The following is a 21,284-nucleotide window of genomic DNA, read 5'->3' as shown; positions in this document are numbered from 1 at the left end:
GAGGCATGGAGGACCACCAAACCAAGAGCAAAAAAAGACACACACAAGACCAAAGATGATTAATTCCAAGTCCTGAAATGGAATGGAATGCTTATTACGGTTTGGCTTCCAGCAGACAAGCTATTGACATCTTCATTTCAGCCTCTCACTTCTGTAATGAGACTATTTCTGCCCTATGCTTTCCTAATATTGTATTCTAGAAGCTATCTTCTATTTGGTTCCACAGGTTCACAGATGGAGAAGAATTTTGTCTCAAGACATTTTTCAAGGGCCACACACACTTTGGTGGATGACAGCTTAAGCCTTAGCTAGGACTTGGAGTAGAAGATTAGATGTTGGAGCAGAACAAACCTTTGGGACTCTTGGATGCAGGTGCATGTTATTCTGTGTAGGAGAAGGATGCATGGGCTAAATTAACAACATTCCAGTTCCTGTTTGTCCTATCTGATGATGCAGCCACTCAGATTGAATGGAGATTGGGCACATAGACGCGGCAGATACATACTGAGTAAGTCTCATGAACATTTTATCCAAAAAGGAAAGAAATTACTCATGGATTCTAAACTGTGGCATTTTAGACCAGAAGATAAATGAACATTACTTACCCTAGTTTGGGACTTTAGGCTCCCACATTCCTTAGATATTTGCCGCTGTACGTATTCCATACTTCGGCTCTGAATGTCTAGGCCTTGCTGACCGAATGGTATCTAAAATTCCAATAATTTCTATAGTAAGTGACAGCAGTATAAATTTCCTATTTTCAACAAAATCAAGTACAATATACATTTCAAAACTATAGTCATGTCTAACCAGTCTCTATGCCCAACACTCGCACAAAGCCCTCTCTTAATAAAAAGCAGAACAGGTAAGGGGCTGGTGAGGTAGCTCAGTGGTTAAGAGCACTTGCTTGCAGAGGACTTGGATTTGGTTCCAGCACCCACAAGATGGCTCATAGCCTTTTGTAACTGAGTTCCAGGGAGCCAAGCTCTTTTCTGACCTCCACAGGCACCAAACATGCTTGTGATGTATAACATACATGTAGGCAAAATATTCATATATACAAATAAATCTTAAAAAAAGAAAAGCAGAATCACTTCTTCCCCATTTTACTTCTAATGAGGAGAACTATGTTGCTATTGTTGTAAAAAATGTATTTAAAATTCCAATTTAGCAAGTAACATCTTGCAACAAACAAACAAGGCAGAGAGTCGGTATGGCAGCCATACCTCTAACCCCAGCACTTTGGAGGCTTCTGAAGGAAGATCACCAGAACTTAAGGACAACCTGACCTACAAAATGGGAGTACTAGTCTAGTCTAGTAAAATCCTGTCAAAGAACAACTGCTGACTGTCCATAAATAACATAGCACGCCAGGAGAAGAACTTCTGTGTGGGGAGTGTTCTTCAGCAACAAGAATGAACATCCACACGTGTCACAACAGTGGCTGCTGGGGCGAAGAAGTGGGGAAGGGGACATTAACCCTGATGGGTTATCTGGAGTGATGGAAGCGCTCTGGAATTGAATAGTGGTGATGGTACAATCTTGTAAATATATCAAAACACCAAATATTAACTACCTGGTATATGAATTATGTTTTTTAAAAAATCAGGAGGGCACCAATGTCCTGATAGTTTTCTTAGCTTGAGTCGTAAAGAATATTTAAAAGTGGAAACAGATTATGGTTAAAATTTTATTAGAATTTTATCAGAATTACTTTTTAGAATTCCCATACCAATCATCATTCTCAGTATTTCAGTCATTCTGGTTTCTCTCTACTGTTTGCACTAAAACATTCTGATCCAAACCTTGCCACATTTAATAAAAGTGTAATTTGAAACTGAAACTGAAACTAAAACAACAGTAAATGGAAGACCATTACAGAGAAGGAGTTAAGAGAAAAACTTTTCTGGCTTAGTTAAATACTAAGTACATATTCGTAGTGGCTGGGGATATAGCTCTGGGGCAAAGCATGAGTCTAGCACATACAAAGCCCTGGTTTTAATCCATAGTGCTACAAGAAAACAAAATCCCAAAATTTCCTGTAATTTTTTTTTGTAAGAATAGTCTTTTAAAAGTAAAAATGTCCAGTTTCACTTATTATCCCTATTTTACTATCTCAAAAATTACACATACACACCCATATAAACTCATATACACTCTGCAACTATCCAGATTAATGGATCAATGAAACAGATATTGTTCTCTCATGTAATGTGTAAGTGAAGACAAATGGACAATTGTCCATTGTTGCTTTTAGACACTTTTAACAATGACGCTAAAAGATACACCTCAAATTAAGTGCTGCTTTTGAACACACTGGAAATTACATACTATTTCTACAATCTTTAGGATAATTTACCAGCTGAAAAAAAAGATGCTTTCTCAAAGATAGTAATAAGAGGACTTTTAAAAGGATTCCACTCATAATGACAATAAAATACAAAAAAGTAAATATGACATACAGGCCCTTTTCCTTAAGAAAATGTAGTTAAAAGAAACAGAGGAATAACTAAGTAGAAGGATATATTACTTTCATGAGTGACACCAAAGTCTCCCTAAGCTAATGCACAGATTCAAAACAATTCAACTATTTATACACAAAAAATTATTCAGCTGCTAAGTTATGACACTTGCTGCACATCAACATTTCTTACAGAGATGGGATTCTACAGTGAAGATGAGAATGGTGCAGGTGCAGAGACAAAGGGGCAACACATCACATCAGAAACACTAGAAGCAAACCCAGGCACACAGGGAAACACAGTATGTGACACAGGGCTCTATGCACCAATAAGGGAGGCTCTAACAATTCAGTTCTATGTGGGAATAAAGACAATGGAGCTCCACTACAGAAGTGTGGATGTTGTTTTACTCTTGATAAATAAGAAAACATCATTATCAAACCTATAATTTTGTATATTAACCCTTGACAAATAAGTGTATAGTGTTAAAGGAAACTAACCCATCAAATTTAACTCCTATTAAATGAGACGGTTACCTGTTTTGTTCTGTTTACAATCTTGGAGATCAGCAAACATTTCAATTATAAAAGACTAGGAATAACATTGTTTTCTTTATTTAATAAAATACCTTTTCTAAGTGCTTTATGTATCATATTTTATCACCATAATCTTGCAACCTTTGGAGGTAAATTCTGGTATTACCTAACTTACAGAGCAGAACACTAAACAATGAAGAGGTTGTAAGGCATTTACCTGACAAAGGACTTGGTTCCAAAATAGTGCAAGAATATCCTTGCAAACCACTAAGAAAAGACCAGACAACTCAATATGATCATTTCTAGGTTCTTTATAAAAGAATTCCTAAGTGGTCATTAAACACAGAAAAATAGTTTGTTCAACACATTGGCAATCAGAAAAATTAAAATTAAAATCACAATACAATACTATTTATTTCCAGCTACTGATTACTTCAGAATAAAAGAAAGGAAGAATAACAGAAGTATTCTAGATTACTTTTCAGTAAAATTGTCAATGTATAAAAATGTTCAGTGTTATCTCTAGTTTCTTCTTATACAACTATGTGTTCAAATTTATGAAAAACACACTACATAAAACTCCAAGATGTTTTCCAGAGTATGAACATTCAACGGCCTAGTGGCAGTTCTCTGCATTTTTTTTCTTTGTTTTTAATATGTGTGATTTTCTACCAGATCACAGACACCTTAGCTCATGGTGTTCTCTGTAATGGAGACTGCATGTCTCTTCCTGAAATCAATTGTGGAAGTTCTAGGCTGCCTCTATGAAACCATTATATAGTTTCATACCATGGAAAGGGCAGAGGCCCTTGGTGTTCTGTATCACATCAGCTTTCCTATACACACTATACATGTGAACAGTATTCATTTTCTCACCTGGCTGACTTGGCTTTGCAAGTAGACTCTTCTGGCATTCAGATCTTCAAAGGGTAACGGTCTTATGTCTGAGCTTCTGTAAGGATCACTGGTAACAACTGTCTCTTGCTGGAAAAAATGATCTTTCACTAAGGAACGGGAAGTGTCCTCTTCAGTTGTCTGATGGGAACAACATCAACAAAGAAAGATATTTATTTCAGCACAATTAGTAGGTCTATGTCATTGCCATTACTATGAAAGGCAATTCCCTGAACTCAAAGTACATGATAAGAAGAAATTTAGAACACTAACTCTGTGAACGAAATGGACTTTCTTATTAGTAATAACTTAAAAGAAATTAAAGGCTATTATTAGATTTCTATAGAAATTAGATTTCTATAATTAGATTTCTATAGAAATCTAATAATGACTTTTAATTATACTGAGAGCTATACAAAGTCATGGAAGATGAAGAAATTAGGAGGGAAATACAAATAAATATAACAATTTACAGATTAAAAATTAAAAGCACATAGTAAAAACTATACTGACACACGAACAACAGTGGTCCATGATCGTGTTAAATAAAATGTGAGCCTGAACTTGTGATGGCTTACAGACACTTACATCATCACACTTAGATAGGGAAATATACTTGATTAATGAATGACAGTCATTTAAGACACCATTCCAAAATGTCACAAACAAAAATGTTACGTAACTGTAATGTAGCACACTATAGAACAAACCCTAGGTCTCTCCATCTCTTCTCAGTGTGTGTATATTATACTATTTGTTATTGTCTCCATTAATGCATAATTATTTGAGAAAAAAATTTGTCAAGTAGAAATGGAAGTATTTGACTAGCTCAAATTATTACCAAAACTATTCTAAAATAATTTGGAATAACCTTTATAGTGCTAGTAAATTTAAAGGTTCAAAATGTGTACTTCATTACTTAAATAAGTTTTAAAGAGTTTGTTAATACTACTTCTAAAATAAACAAGTAAATTAAATAAACTGACTAGGATCTTTTAAATTCATAAGTAAAACTCTACTTTTTGCTCTGTAACAATTGTCTCCAGTCATTAATTTCTCCAGAACTAACTTTTTTTAAATTACAAATTAACTGTAACATTAAGTGAAAAGCAGTCATCATACCAGGAATCAAGTAATTAAAGTTTGAAATATACATGAGGACCTACTGCCAAGTAAAGCAATTATGTCAAAACCAGCTAACTTATATTATGACCTATTTTCCTAACAGTTGTCCGAAAATATGACAATTAATGCTAAATTACTGAAAGGAAGTTGGCAAAAATACTGTTACTCAGAGCAAAGAAAGGGAGGGGGAGGGGGGAGAGGGAGTGGGGAGAGGGGGAGAGGTAGAATTCTGTATTTCTGTTCTGTGAAGTTGAACAACAATTAATACAAATATACTCTACCAGTGAACCAGTCACCATTATTTTAAATAACGTATCTTTTTTCTACACACTGGCCATAGAGTTCCCAATTGACACAGACTAAGTCTTTATGTCCATAAAATGACTTTCTAAACAGTGAGCCTTCCCAGCTACTTTCCAATCTACTTCCTCTTCTCCTCACTCAGTGTGACTGAAAGCACTCTCCATCCCTGCAACTTTCCCGCCTGTCTCACTTTAATATGAGTCAAACCGATCTTCCTTCAGATTTTGTCCCATCATTTCTCATGAAGACTTTCTGGGTTTCATCTCAATGCCCTACTTAAGAGTCCCAACTACCAAGGCAGTAAGAGACTGGCACACACTCGTAAGAGGAGGACGAGAATCAGAATCCCCTAAACACTTTGCTACGGTTAAGTAACTGCTGGTCCACAGGAATGCACTGGGAAAGAAACAATTGTTCAACAAAATTCAACTTTATCATATAAGCAAAAGTGTAATGCATGGCACTTGCTCAAGAATTTCATCATTGAAGTTATCACAAATCAGTGATAACTTTTTAAATGTATAACTAGATGATATCCAACAAAGTAAAACCTTAATTATAAATATATATAAATATAAACATATGCAAAAATATAGTAGTTAAAAATTGTATAAAGTTCAAAATACATTTCTTAATTCTTTCACCTTAACGTAATCACACACATTCTCATGTTCCTAGTGCCCATTCAGTTTAGATTTGGCCACAATGAATTCCTCTGTTTAACAGAACTCCTCAAGTGCATTATTATTAGGAATAAACTAGATCCCTCACGCACACCACAGGGTCTCACTAAATATGTAGCCCTGGTGTTCTAGAACTCACTATGTTATCTAGGCTGGCCTTAACTTCATGGAGATGTCAGCCTCTTGTATGTAGGATTGAGATTAAGGGTATGTGCTACCATGTTTCCCTTAAGTTTTTAATTCTGTACTTTTCTAAGAGTTTTATCTAGAAATACCACTAGCATTGATTATTATACTTAAGCAACCTTGACATAGTAATTATGATGAAACAGTGAGAAAACATAAAAATGTCAAGACATAATATCTGTTGAAAAATAATGGTACGGAGAAATCAGTCCATGCCGTGGCTACACAACAAAATGTTCCAATGAAAAGTTAATTTGGCTTATAGGTATTTTTAAGTTTGCAGAGATTATTTACTGTTCATAGATGTATTTTTGAGAAAATAAGCAGTAGTTATATAGTTCTTGCTATCTACATATATCTTAAAATAACCCTTTTTGATAAACCTATTTCTAAGATTCTAGCCCAAGATTACACTTTACTTTAACTTGAACAAAGAGCTGGAGAGATAGCTCAGTGGTTAAGAGCACTGGTACTCTTCCAGAAGACCTGGATTCAATTCCTAGCACCTACATGGCAGCTCACAACCGTAACTCTAGTTCTAGTGGATCTGACACCCTCACAGACATTCATGCAAACAACACAACAATACACACAGAATAAAAAGAAATAAACATTAAGAAAAACTTTGAATAAAAATGTATGTGAAATATGAATTAAAATGCAACCTAACAAGCTTTGGAAACTTCTAGAGTTATGTGACGGTCTGTCCAAAAGATGATGGCTGAAATACATGAAATATATGAGATACATGAAAACACTTTCCATGGACTAAAGGCAGCCAGGTGTTCAACTCTCAAACAGAGCCTATTAAAAGTAACATCTCTCTAAATCAGCACATTAACAATTCATGTCCCACAGTGCGGAGATTTATCTTAGTCAATTAATGTAAATGAAAGCCTTTTTAGTCATTTTGGTTATAGCATCTAATTTTTAAAAAAAGATTAAAACTGACTGCTTCTCAACAGTAAAACAAACGTGAGCCTTTTAACTTCTGACAGCTGGGTCTTCTTTCTGCCCAGAAGCATGGCACCTAAGATCTCTGCTCGATCTCAAGCCTGTTACAAGGCACAGTTTGTGTTTATCTCAATAAGGTTGTCTTAATTAAAACTGCCAATGTTGTCTTATCTGGATGAAAAAGCATTACAAATAACACTTAAACAAACACAAACCAGAATTAAGAAACAAAAGCAAACAAAACCTTAATTGTTTTACCAGAATAGTCTAAGAAAAGAAACCAAGTAAAAGAACAGGATGTCTGGTTTTTTAAAGTCCCAACTTTAAATTTAGCATTTTTCTTTTAAATATTCTTAAGTAACAACTATGTTTATACTCAGGACTGTAGTAGACACCAGGAGTAAAAGACGGGACTTTAAACCCAAACCATGGACCCATTCTGAGATCATTTAAAGGTAGTTGAAAAAGAATAAGTTCCTCCCAGAGTTTCCTGGCAGCTACAAAGACAGCAAACTGCTCAGAACAGGAAGATGTTCCACCAAATAATCCTGTATCTAACAATTATGGCAGCAATCTTAATATCTATCGAATTAATGGGAGTTAATGAATATTCAAAATGGAGATTTCTGCTCTGATATTTAATCCTTTCAAAATATTCATTTAAATTTGATAATCTTTTACTTCTACTAGGCTGAAAAATTGAGTAAGAAGTTATACATTATACTTTTAAACTATATTCTTGTTGTCTTTACAAATGATGGTCAAAAAACAACTTGTAATAAATTAAGTAACCATGGGCCAGTGAGACGACTTGGTGGGTGAGAGCACATGCCACCAAGCCTGATGACAAGCGTTCAACCGCTAGAACCCACATGGTGGAAGAACTGACTCCCAAAAGTTGTCATCTGACTTGTACATGTATACTGTGGTGCACATGTATTCCCTATTACGTACACGAACCCCTCCACCCATTCATTCATTCTCTAAAACTCTAGCATATCACTAGATAAACTGTACAGTGTTACAGTGAATTTAAGAATTCTCTTTTGCAGTTTCAACCCTGGACATGGACTCTTAAAATAGTGCTATATAGGGGCTGGCAATATAGCTCAGTTGTTCAGAGAAACTGGTACTGTCTGCTTACTCTTCAGAGGACCTGGTGTGAGGGTATCTATCCCAAGCACCTACATGAAGTTTCATGACCGTCTGTGACTTCAGTTCCAAGGGCTGATTCTCTCTGCTGGTCTCCTTGAGCACTATGGTGCAGACACATGCAGGCAAACACTCACACACATAAAATACAAATAAAGACTCCCTTTCTACTCATTTTAAGGAAGGTTTAACTTCACTATATAAGACATCTCCAAAAAACAAAGCAGCTTAAAAGAACTTCCATATCATAAACTGAGTCAGAAATTTGGAGACAACATACATGTACAAAAGTAAAGATGTACAAACTTAAAAATACCATTAAGCCAAATCAATTTCTCACTGGAATGTTCTGTTGTGTAAGCCAGGGCTGTGGACTTTTTGGTATGGGGGTATACGGCTGCCATCCTCCTGATTATATGCTACTAACAATGTGCAATTCCTTTTTCGGCAAACTTTATTAACTGGAAAGTAGTAAACAGGTGTGCCTTGTTAATTTTATCAGCTTGCCAAGTTATATATGGTGTGTAGATGTTTGGCTAAACAACAACCTAAACTTTGCTAAGGTTATACTTTGGACATGACTGCATGCAATCAATACACAGTAGTTCATAAGGAGATTTCCTTCAGTGTGGGAGGCCTTATCAACACAGATGATGTTCCGAGGGGTTTGGAAATCCAGCTCAATGATGCAGCATGGACTTGTCCAGCTTCCAGCCAACCTGCCTACTGTAAGAATTTCATGCTTGGAACCTCTACAACTCCTTATAAAAATAAACTTTTCTGTGACGTGGTTCCGTTTATCTGGAAGACCAAGGTAAATATGGGATCTTTGAAATTTGTGAGTTGTTTACTTATGAATTCTAATGATTTCCTACAGACACTGATGTTTTAAAATTCCTTTCAAGCCAAACCACTTACTTGTAAATCATCTCCTCCTTCAGCCTCAGTTTTTGTTGCTGGGCACCCTAAGAAAAGAGGTCAAAGTTAAGCATAGCATTTATATATATATATATATTTGCCTTATATTTTAGTATTAATGGTTGACTATGCATTGCCTGGCAACAGCAAATAGCAGATTCTTACATTCCTCCTCTGTTAGAATAAAAAGTGACTGTCTCCATCATCTCTTGACAAACTTCCACTTACTTTCTTTCATGGCTAAGCAGACTAGCTGTGTTATATTTCTCTGGTTGTTTAGTGATGTCAAAATATGACTAATTCAACTGTTGTCTGACCCACATGTGTTCAGAATCAAAATTTTAGCTACTCAATTTAAAAAAGAAGTCAGTCTTATTTTACCACAGGTAGTCAAGGCTGTCTGACTGACTTGTGCATACACATGTCTTCATAAGTTTGTATGGTGTTAGGAGTGTCATTAGTTATAATAAATGAATACAAAATTATGTATGGTAGCAGAATATTCTGTTTATGCTCTAGACATGGCTAGCATGAAGCAGGAATGAGATAAGGAATGTAACCTTTGTAAAAAAAAGTAGTTTAGTTTACTCTTTGGGATAAAAAAACTAAGTGACAAAAATTTAGTAAATCTGTTGAAAGAGACCACTGTTGATAATGATATCCAATGCCTAACAAGACAGGGAATACTGCCATACTCTCCCGGTGAAGCATATGTGCAATTCCTCCTTAAACATACAACTGGCTCAGCACTGTGTAACCAGTTTACTCCATCTTAGAAAAACAGAATTCTCTTACAAGGGCATTAATATGGTCTTATAAGTCAACCCAAAATTTGAAATATATTACTTTCACTTTAACAGCTATGAATAATAATTTTCTCTTTAAAATAGTTGTTTTATAAAACTTATCTAAAAATATAATCAACTGGGAGCTTTAAAAAATATGCCAAAATTAACCAGCTTCACACAGTATCAAAACATACTTAACATTAAGCATTTTCATGCTCATATCTGGTTTCCTCATAGTAGTTTATATTTCTTCAAATTTTCTGAAAACAACACCTTGTACTCCCCCTACTCACTGTCTGCTTGCTTTTCTAGATACAGTCTTACTAAATACCCCAACCCAAGAAGATCTCCAGCCCCCAATCCCTCTGCCTCACTGAGCTAACAGGCATGTTTGACTACTCTGAGTCTTACCACAGACTGATTGTTATTCTTAGAACATTTTTGTTTTCTATTATTAAACACCTTTAAAAGGTCAGCAACTACTCTAGGTCAAAGTTCAAGAAGAGACTATTTATTACTTGTATATAATATATAAATATCCAGATAATAATAATGAAACCTACCTTGAGAAATATCCTCTATAGCTCTTCGAATGCCTCGATCAAAAGCCCTGGCATCAGCAGGACTCTGAAAAGTAAGGCCAAACTTCTTGTCATCGATCTTCCAGTGGTGAAATGTGGGAGTGACCTTATTATAGATGAGGTCTTTCTTAAGCATACATTCCAAAACCACCTGCAAAGTCAGGTGCCAAAGTTAATGAACATACAAAATGCATTTAATGTAACTCTTAATAAACACTAAGAACTATAAATAAAATGAACCATTTTAAATAAATTGAGGCCTTGATTATAATCTTCACCAAATCAACTTGATAACGGGACTAAGAGGGGATCAAAAAGACCATACAGGTTGTAAACAGATTGTAGATTTATACTGCAATTTAAAAGAATAAACACAGTGCTACATACAAAACTCCCAGAAGAATATACTTAGCAATATTTTTAAGATAATCTGGGGAACAGACATGAGAGAAGTGGTTATTAACAAATATCAAAACTTACCCCCACCACCCTTTTTCCTTGTAGTTCGGGGTGATCTAACCAAGGGGCCTTGTGCATGCTAGACAAGTACTCTACCATCAATTATATCTTCCAGCCATTTCATCTCTAAATTTCTTAAGAGATCCATTACAGAAGCAGATCACTTATTTGCCATTATAGCTGGGTTATAACTTTTTTTCCCCTTTGAGACGAAGTCTCGCTGAGAAGGCTCTGACTGGCCTGAAACTTGCTAGGTAGACCACGCTGGCCTCAAGCTCTTAGACTTTGCCTCCTAAGTGCTGAGATTAAAGTCATGTGCCACCATGCCTCACTCTGGCTAGATAACTTTTCAAAGCTCTGGTTCCTCATTTTAAAAATACAATAACAGTATTAAATAGATCCTATGGTTCCTCATTTTAAAAATACAATAACAGTATTAAATAGATCCTATAATAAATGAGTAATAGTTTCATGTAATTTGTGGGAAAATACAACTTTGTTTCTTCAATTTTTTTTTTTTTCTGAAATGGTTTCAGGGAAATAACAACAGGTAAAATTCCTTTCTCCCTTTTACTTTTTTTTTTTTTTTTAAACATTCTCTCTATACATTCTAACATATATAACTTTTGCTTTATGTTATCTGTTTGTCTATTTTACAGTGCTGGGAATTGCATTTACAGCTTCACATGCTATGCAAGTAGTCTGTCACTGAAGTACACTCCTCATCAAACATTTTTTTCTTCTTATTCTGAACTGTACTAAGGAGCCTATAACTTACTGTCCCATTGTTCTTGAATACTTGGAAGTGTTTCTTAAGACATTGCTATTTGCTATATGTAACACAGCAATTAAATTTAACATAGAGACAACATTTTATCTCAGTTTTAATTCTAATTATGTCATTTACCTCAGTCCATATTCTAATTAGGCCTGATAACATTTTTAAAATTTCTAATATAAGGTTCTAGGATCACGTATTATATTAAGTCTTTAATATGGAAGCTACTCTCGGCCTTTATCAAGAATAACCCCTAACTGATGTGTGACTGATCCATTTAGAATGTGGCTGGTTAGCAAAGAACAAATTAAAAAGTCATCACTATGTTTTTGAATTCTTGATTATTATAATAAGTATACTTATGTTAAAAAGTAAAAATGTATTATTCCTATTCTTCTATTAAGAGTAAATAGATGTTAATTATAAAAACTGTACTGAACTCTGGAATAAAAAATATCCTACTACATTAATTTACTAAAATTTAATATTAAAGAAAAAGAGAAAAAACAAGGTCTCTGTGCTATTAAACAGAGTTAAAAATTAAAAGAAAGTGGGGAAAGGCAGTAAGTATATTAGTTAATTTTTTCACAATGCCTGAGAATGGTAACTGAGAAAGAACAGGTTCTTTTTGACTCAGTCTGAAGAGTAAGGCACATCATGGCAGGAAAGACAGCACAGCCGCATGAGGCAGCTGGTCACACACACTGAATCCAGTCAGGAAGGACACAAAGATGAATACTAAATCAACTTGGTCCTTTGTCTTCAGCCTAGGTCCCTAGCCCACAGGATGGTGTGGCCCACATTCTGGGTTTATTTTTCCTCCCCACTAATTAAACCTCTGTGGAAATACTCTCAAAGGCCCAGAGGTGTTTCCTGGGTGACTTCAAATCCACTCAGGTATATTCATCACATAAAGTTAATGAGCATGAATGCGTTCTAGTAAAGTGTCCAAAATAACAACATTGAGTTATGAAAAACAGAACACACAGATATATAACATTCATACTTCCAAAGCATAAAGGAAGATGGTGAAAAAATATGATACAGTAACTTGTTAGGCCTGTGGACCTTGAACCCAAAGCCACGTGGATCCCACTCTATCTCTACTTACTGTCCAGTTTACTTTGAAGAAGTAACTGAAGTACCACACAAAATACTCAGAATATTACTGATTTAGTATTAACTCTCAACTTTATAGAATCCAAATTCACATGGAGAGAGGCCCTGAGCACACTGTGGGGAATTATCTTGATTACATTAACTGAGTGAAGATCTGTCCCAATTGTGGACAGGGCCATGCCCTGAGTAGGATCTTGGATCATATAAAATGGAGAAAGTAAGTAGAGAACTAGAAAATAGATTCAAAGTAGAAAAGGTAAAGTCAATTTGAACAAGACCATTCAAGTTTCATATGCCACCCACACATGCAAACAAATGCATGAAAGATAGTCTTTATGATGTATAACATTTAAATGAATTTACTGACAACATAAAATGTATCTTGACAACGAATCACAGACTGTACTCTCTAGAAAATAACCTAACCTAATTCTTTAGCAAAATATGCAACTACTTCTAAGGGCCTAATGAATCAAGGAAATCAGCATGAAATTGAGTGAGAGGGTGGAGAAGGGGTGCGGAGCCTATGTGGGGCAACCAAGGTAGAATTTTTAAAATGAGTTTGAAACATAAAAATTTTAGCAGATAAGAAAATCAGAAAACAAAAGAATTTAATGTCAAATGTACAAAATAAATATGCTTTTTTCCCTAATTTTAAGACTTTAGAGATCTAAATAGACAGATTTTAGATGCTTCACCATAAACAATTCCTGTGAAGGTCCCGGTAAGGCTTCATAAAAGACAGGGAAGATCAACAGTTAGAACTTCCACCAAAAGAAAAGGCTGTGGGACCTACAACAATCGTGGGCAGAGAAAGCAACAGTGGGAGGACTCTGTCTCCTAGGTGTTGGTGCTAACACACAGGACAGTAGCATGAGATACAGCATTTGCAGAAAGACCAGCAGATCAGGAGAATGAGAGAGCCTACAAAATCGTACTTGACTCGTCTTAAAGGAGACAGAAGGGTGACTCAAGCAGGAAGGAGCTTTTCAGGAAATGCTGCAGAGAAAAATCAACCAACCACAGTCGTAACATCCAGCCACCAGAAAATCTTGAATTAAGTATCACATTAACTAAAAATTAGTCTAAAGTGGACCATGAGTTTAAATATAAACTATAAAACTCTTGTAGAACAAATTACAGGATATACACTTAGAAACCAGTTAGAGAAGAGTTTGTGGATTTAACATTAAAATCACAGTCTATTAAAAGAAAAAAATAAATTGAGCTTTATCAAAACTTAAAGCTCTACAAGAGCCTTTTATTTGTTTATTTTTTTTTTTTAGGATAAACTACAGGCTGGGAGATAGCATGTACATATTCCCAGAAAGAACTAGCATCTAGAATATTGAATCAGCACTGAAGGCTCAATAGAAAAAAGTCTATAAATTCACACAAAAAAAGATCTTTAATCATCAATAGTGCCAAATATTATTCAGAAAGTTCTACTTAGTGCCTAAAGGAAAAAGATTGCAAGAAGAACTTTAAAAGACTCTAGAAATAGATGGAAATATTTGTGGATGTGCAAAAAGGATTGAATAAATATATTTATATGGCTTAAAAATAAAACCATTACAGTTCTCAAACAATGAAGAAAAACACACTTTACCAGAAAGCAATAGCTAATGAGGACAACTACAGCCAGGAAGATCTAAGTTCTCAATGTACAGTTCTAATATAACAAAGTATGTTTGCCTAAAAATCTACCAACCAAGAGTTAAGCAGGAAGCTACTGAAACTGAACTCAGTCCCTGCAAATTCCTATGCTATAGCCCCAGTCTCTACCATGTCTTTCTTTAAAGACGGGGCCTGTGAAAAAGTGGCAAATGTCAAATGAGGTGGTACAGACAGAGCCTAAATTCTTGTGAAGCAAGTGCCCTTGTGCTGAACTAGGGAGCAGCACTCCTCTCTCTAGACCAGAGGACTGGGTGGATAAAAGTCTGCCATCCAGGAGTTGCCCTCATCAAAAACATAGCAGGCAATACCCTTGATCTCTTACTCTGACATCCAGAACTACAAAGCATACATTTTTTTGTTGCTGAACCCATCCAGCAATAATGTATTACGGCAGCCTGAGAAGGAAACCTAGCACATAGAAAGACTCTAACCTTAAATGATTAAATACAGACAGGAATCATATTAATTAACCAGCCAACTAAAAGTATATATGGTCAGATTATTATTTAGCATCTAATAAAAGTAGTAGAGAAAGCTAGTATGCATCACCAATAATTTCAGTTGGAGGTTAGACTTTAATTCAGTAGTTAGAAGGCTATAAACATTTAACAGCCTGGACAGAAGTGTAGCTCAGTGGTAAAATTTTTGTCTAATGAATATAAGGTCTCGAATTCAACCCCTAGCACCATGAAAGTGAAAGAAAAAACAGCCTACAGTTCAAAGGTGAACAGAACAGAACAGAACAGAACAGGAGACCTAGTAGGAAACACCAGCATTGAGCACTAACAAGAACGATGATGTAGTTATTAAAACAGTATGCTATAAGTTGCTTTTACAGTGAAGTAAATTTTCAAATTCTTTTCTAGTGCAGAATGGATGAAAAATAATGTACAAGATAGAAAAATTAAAAGAGAACCAAGGCTTATAAATATTAATAAAAATACTAGACATAGGAATTTAGTGGGCTTAGGTGAAAATTAGAGGCAAAGTAATTGAATAGGCATGAAATTTAAGTGCAAAGAAGGAATGACAGGAAACTGTAGAGTCCCAGGTAGAACCAACAGTCCTGACTAACAACCAAACCCAGAAAGGAATCAGTTGGAAAGAAGACCACAATGGCAAGACAAAGAGCCCTCAGGAAGAGTGAGAAGGCCCAACAGTGGAAGGGCTGCTTTGGGGGAGCAACTGTGAAGCTCAGAGCCGAATGTAAAAGCCAGAGGCTGTCATTTGCAAGGTACAGCATCAGCAGAGGGTCTCCTGTATGTGAGCGACATACAGAAATAGCCACACCACCTCTACTCCCACTCCCACCCCCACCCCTTTCCTTACTGTGATACTGAGTGTCTTTCAGGAGGCAAGACTGCCAAGGCCAAACCCTAAGTAAAAGCTACTGAAGTCATTTTAAAATTTTTAGTAGCTAGGACTGCCATTTGACAGTGGAATAATTCAGAAGTGTCAAGGGAAAGCTCAGCAGGAAATTCCTGTTCTGTACTTCTACCAAGTTCAACCCACAGAAGACACTTTCTCTGGTGCTTTAAGATTTCCCTAATACAGAAATGAAGTGAGTGTCATTTTAATCAAAGCAACTGGCATTGTTAATTATTTTGTCTTTATCCCAGGAAATAATCTAATTTTGTCTTGGTCTCCAATAGGTAGCAAAAAGCTCTACTTTAAAAATACTGTTTTGTTTTTTTTTTTAGAACAGAGTAAGTATTTTAATGAAACTTCTGTTTTTTTAAATTTTGTTTATTCACAATCTAATTACTTATTAATTCTAAAAAATAACTTCTTGATCTCCTTGGCAAATTCCTACAAAGGAACTGTCTTTCCCTTTCTCATTTCAAATTCTTTGCTAATCAATATTTATATTGGTAGCTATTTTATAACTTTGCCTGTTCTTGTTTTCAAAGCACCTTAAACAATTTCCTGTTTCAGGGAGATCTTTCTATCTTCCTCTTGCTACTGTGTAATCTTTGAGTAGCATAACAAGTAATTACAAATCAAAGGCTGGAAAAGTCTTTTGTCAAAGCAATGTTCCACTCACCATGGGGAAAAACAAGAAACAAACAACAAACTACTTTCTTCAAGGGTCTTATAAACATCCTTTAGTCTTACCAGGTATGCATCTTAGTCAGCAGAGGCCTTGTGCACCTCTTCCTAGTATTTATTTTCTTAAAGGCTACAAGTTCATTCAGGAGCCTGAAGAACAAGAGCTTCACTTCTCAACTCTTAAGATGCTGCCCAGAAACAGGTATAGGATAGTGTTTAGCAAATACATTAATTACCACGTAGAAAGTAAAATACAGTGTTTATTTAGTAGGAAGATCTTTCAAAAAAAAGCAATTATTAATTTGGGAAGATCTTTATGAATTTCCAGATTTGCAGTCCAAAAAAAAAACCTTGAGAAAACAAAAACCAGAACCCAGGGTGAGGAAAACAGACTAGAGTAAAGCCAATCACCAAAAGGAGTCACAGAAAGACACAGCCATCCTTAAAGGACTATTATCTCTTGATTTCAATGCTCCTGTCTCTTCTGACTTGAGACTGCATACTTTGCTACTTTCAAGTTACACATCTATGAGTATACCTATACCTTTGTCCCTAAGCCTCCATAATCGAAAATGCTTCATTACAGCTAATCTATGGAACAAGCACAACAACCTTCCAACTGGAAGTAAAGTCTCCTTTAGGTTATGTCTGATCTGATTATTACCTTGCAGCCAATGGTTAGGTGAAACAATATACGCTTCGATTCCTGGTCAGTACTACTAGCAGAAAAACCTATCTTTCCACTAACCATTAGGGAAGGTCCTGTTCCAGGAGTAGGTTCTGTGCTCGTGTATGTGTTTTCCCTCTCTCCTCTTTCTCTCTCATTTCCTATCAGTGAAAACAGGATTGTTCTTTTGAATCCCAGGTTCACTCTCAATAGTTGTACGGTAAAGCCACATACTGAACACTCAGTGTCTCCATCAATATGAGGTACTTCATATCAGCCTCACTTCAAAGTATACTGTTTGGGTTCCATAGTTAACATTAAAATAGTTTTACTAGGAAACATTTCTCCAATTTTTTATTCCACATGACTAGTTTTTAAAAAAATATTTATTACTAAAGTTTTCACAAGAAACATCTACAACTTATTTTTCAACAAACCTGGATATCAAATGAGAAACATTATCCTCTGAGACTACTTACAGCAGCAGCATGGTGGCTACTTATTGTCTCTAAGCTTCAAAAGGCATTAAATGTGCAGATACCATTCTGTGTGCGTACAGAACCACCTTTTACACTTTATAAGTTTATTCTATTATCCTCTGATTTCAACTGGAGTTTTCCACAAAACTGAATATATTCTAGTTAACTGTGATTCACTGTGCCAATGTATAATATTAGGAAATAATTATAAGCCCACAAAACAATGGACTTAGGAGTATTTCAAGATCACTTAGGATAATTCTAACCATGGGAGAAATTTGGCCAAAGTTTAGTTTAGCAACTTTCTATGCTATTGAAATGATCCATCAATGAAAAACATTATGAAATTCAAATCCCAGTTGCATTCAAAATGTTCATGCATAAAAAATTATTTAAATCTAAAATATTTCTGATAAAACTAACAGAGGCTAAATAGGCTTATGAGCTCATCTACAAATAATTTAAAGGGTTTCTAGTTATTTTAAAGGAACTTAGGAATTTTGAACACTACTCCTATGTATACACTATTTCCTTGATACAGGAATGACATGTTACTCAACTACAAATACTTGAGTTTTGGGCTCTCAGATAAAATGAGAATAAGCCTTCCACACTAATTAAAAATGATTAACATCAAGCACTAAACTGCCATTTAAAATATTTTTATATAAAAAAAATAAACAAAGGTAGAAAATAATTGTGTTAAGAATCAGACTGGCCAGTAGGTAATCTTATATGACTAAAAAGATTTATGGGGAACTAAGAGAGAACCTGAGACCCTCAAAAGTCTAAGGCAGGAATAAGCAAAGTTTCTCTGCAGAGGGCCATAAACTTAGGGCCTCTGTTGCTATTACTGTCTTGTCTTTATAGCATGAAAGCAGTAATAAATATAAATGAATGACTTCAGCTAAACTTAAAATAATTTGCAAGGGGCTGAAGAGATGGCACGGCACTAAGAACCCAGGCTGCTCTTCCAGAGGACCCAAGGTTTCATTCCCAGAACCCACACAGCATCTCATAACCATCTGTAACTCTAGTTCCAAGGAATCCAACACCCTCTTTGAGATTCCTAAGGCACTAGATATGGGTGTAGTGAACAGACAAATACGTAAGCAAACATCTATATACATAAATACAAATTCATTTTTTATTAAAAACTGCATTTATGGACCCTAAAATTTGATTTCACTTAATTTTATGAGTCACAAAATTATGTTTTTTGACTTTACCAACCCTTATCTTTTGAGATAGGATCTCACTGTGTAGGCCAGGTCAGAGTAGCCTAGAACTATGCTTTCCAGTTTTACCTCAAATTCATCATAATCCTCCTGCCTCAGATTCCTAACAGTTGAGGAACTGAGCTACGGGCATGAGCTACCATGACCAGCTTTCATCAACTTATTGAAAATGTTTAAAACAAATAACTCCTTCTACCCCCCCAAAAAGCATTAGCTCATGGTCTGAATAAAAACCAATAAAAAGAACAGGTGGCATGCCTGAATCTGTCCTTCAGACTAGGAGTTGCTGAGCTTTGGCCTAAGGAACAAGGAGAAAATAAGAAAGGGTAGATAGAGAGCTATCTGTGAACATTCCTGAGTTAAGCTCAACAGTAAAGTGGCAATCCCTTGCAATGTATGTACACTGCTGTTAGACCCAGTTAGAAACAGTCACATATTGCTGTCTTTATCATAAATATAAAAGCAATTCCCAAGAAATAGTCACTGAGTCACAGGTAAAATTAATTCTCTCGTAAATAATGTACCAGTTAGAATTTTAAACAGATAATTCATTTTTTTCAGAAAGTATCCTAAAGTTACAGTGACAGCTATATTAATCATTACCATTTTGTCTCTGAGTCTCTCTCCACGGATAAAAAAGTCCGCACAGCCATTTTCTTCCTGATGAGGGACTCTGAAGACAGTGACGCTGCTCAGTCCGCTCCCTCCGAGTGGTAGCCATCCACCACTTGAGTCATCTCTGGTCATCACCACAGCTCGCACTCGTGCATAACTATTACTAAAACAGATGCAAAGATCAGGAATTAGCTCTTCCATAAACAAGAAAGCCAATCTGCTCATCTTATCTGAGAAGCCAAAGACAACTATGTAGTTAATTACTATGTAGTAACTGCTGGGTATATTACTTATTTCCATAATACTACATAGGCCACTCCCCAAAAAAACAAAACAAAACCCCCAACTTTAAGGGAAAAATCACAAACTACAGGTTATTCTTTATTTTGAAGGTTCAGCCCACAATCCGGACCTGCACATGTGATCATGGATCCCATAGGAAATTTGTCACCTAGACTACGTGTGCACATTTGCTTCAACATTAAAACAAGGACAAATTATTGCTGTATTTATTAATTGCTTCTAAGTTCCCAACTGTTCTGGAATACATTATAAACAAAACTTTGAAATAAACATGCTTACGCTTAGAAGCTTACATTTAAATTTTCTTCTAGCAATGAGGAGCCTATACCATTTTAATAAACAATAGAGGGATAAACGTCCTGCTTATTCATCAATCAAATGTATCTGTGGTAACTTTTTGTGTTGTCATTTTGCAAGGTTCTCCTCTTAAAAGAGACTAGTTCCATTTCATTAATGTTCTCCCCAAATTTGCAAAAAGTATTTACATAAAATCTAGGAAATTCACTTAAGGCATTAAGTGTCCTATACAATTGTAAGCCTTTACTTTTGAAACTTTTACTGATTATTAACAAACCCTTTCTAAGTCTGCATAATGAGTCATACAGACTTAGAAAAATATACTGGCTACAGTTTAGCTCTGTGTTAATTAGGAGTATCAGCGGAGGTTCTATGCAACAGGCCTTTGCTTCTAAACGTGTCTCTGCATGCTTTAAGGTGCTGCTCATTACTCGTATGGCACTGTGCTGGCCCAAGAGCTCTTCTTTGCTTCAGCTGCTGTTTCTACTATTTCTTTTAATTTTAAAAAATTATAAAGTATAATTTCTCCCTTCCCTTTAATCCCTTCACCTCCTCCTGTGTGAATCTTTATTATTTCTTACTGAAGTAACTTTATACACAGTAACATGTATCCATTTTAAATAAACAGGCACCACCAAAATCTATAGATATATACATATGCAGTGTTTGTGTCCCTCAAAAATGCACTGCTATCTAAACCCAAAGGTAGAGTATTTGGGTCATGAAGCAGCCTTAGAAAACAAACTCTAAAAAATTATTTCATTCCCCCCACCCCCTACCCAGTATGATGACAGAGCCAGAAGGGGGTCAGTCACCTATGGCCCTGAAAGTGGATCCTCAAAAGGCAGTTTAATCTTGAAGTTCTTATCCTCTAAAATCATGAGAAAGAAATGTTTTTTGATAACCCAGTTATGCTTTATCTTGTTGTAGAAGCCCAAACAGACTAAGGTATGTAGAACCACCATAGAAATTAAGATATATCATTTCTGCTATACCAGAGACTCTTCTTTTGCCTTCTTTC

At 35.5% G+C, this 21,284-nt stretch overlaps 1 protein-coding gene across 1 annotated transcript in view; it reads right to left on the bottom strand.

The window, feature by feature from the left end:
- Spred1 (sprouty related EVH1 domain containing 1) overlaps positions 1 to 21,284 on the bottom strand; it is a 59,831-nt gene that overhangs the window by 6,275 nt on the left and 32,272 nt on the right. Inside the window, exons 2-6 of the mRNA XM_034494857.2 lie at positions 19,652 to 19,826; positions 10,565 to 10,733; positions 9,214 to 9,260; positions 3,875 to 4,033; positions 606 to 707 (exon numbers count right to left, since the gene is read on the bottom strand). Of these exons, the coding sequence (XP_034350748.1) occupies positions 606 to 707; positions 3,875 to 4,033; positions 9,214 to 9,260; positions 10,565 to 10,733; positions 19,652 to 19,826 (652 nt within the window). The remainder of the gene's footprint in view (positions 1 to 605; positions 708 to 3,874; positions 4,034 to 9,213; positions 9,261 to 10,564; positions 10,734 to 19,651; positions 19,827 to 21,284) is intronic.

This window comes from Arvicanthis niloticus, chromosome 2 (assembly GCF_011762505.2).
Source record: "Arvicanthis niloticus isolate mArvNil1 chromosome 2, mArvNil1.pat.X, whole genome shotgun sequence".
Classification (NCBI taxonomy): domain Eukaryota; kingdom Metazoa; phylum Chordata; class Mammalia; order Rodentia; family Muridae; genus Arvicanthis; species Arvicanthis niloticus.
This window is presented reverse-complemented; position numbering and strand designations above follow the sequence as displayed.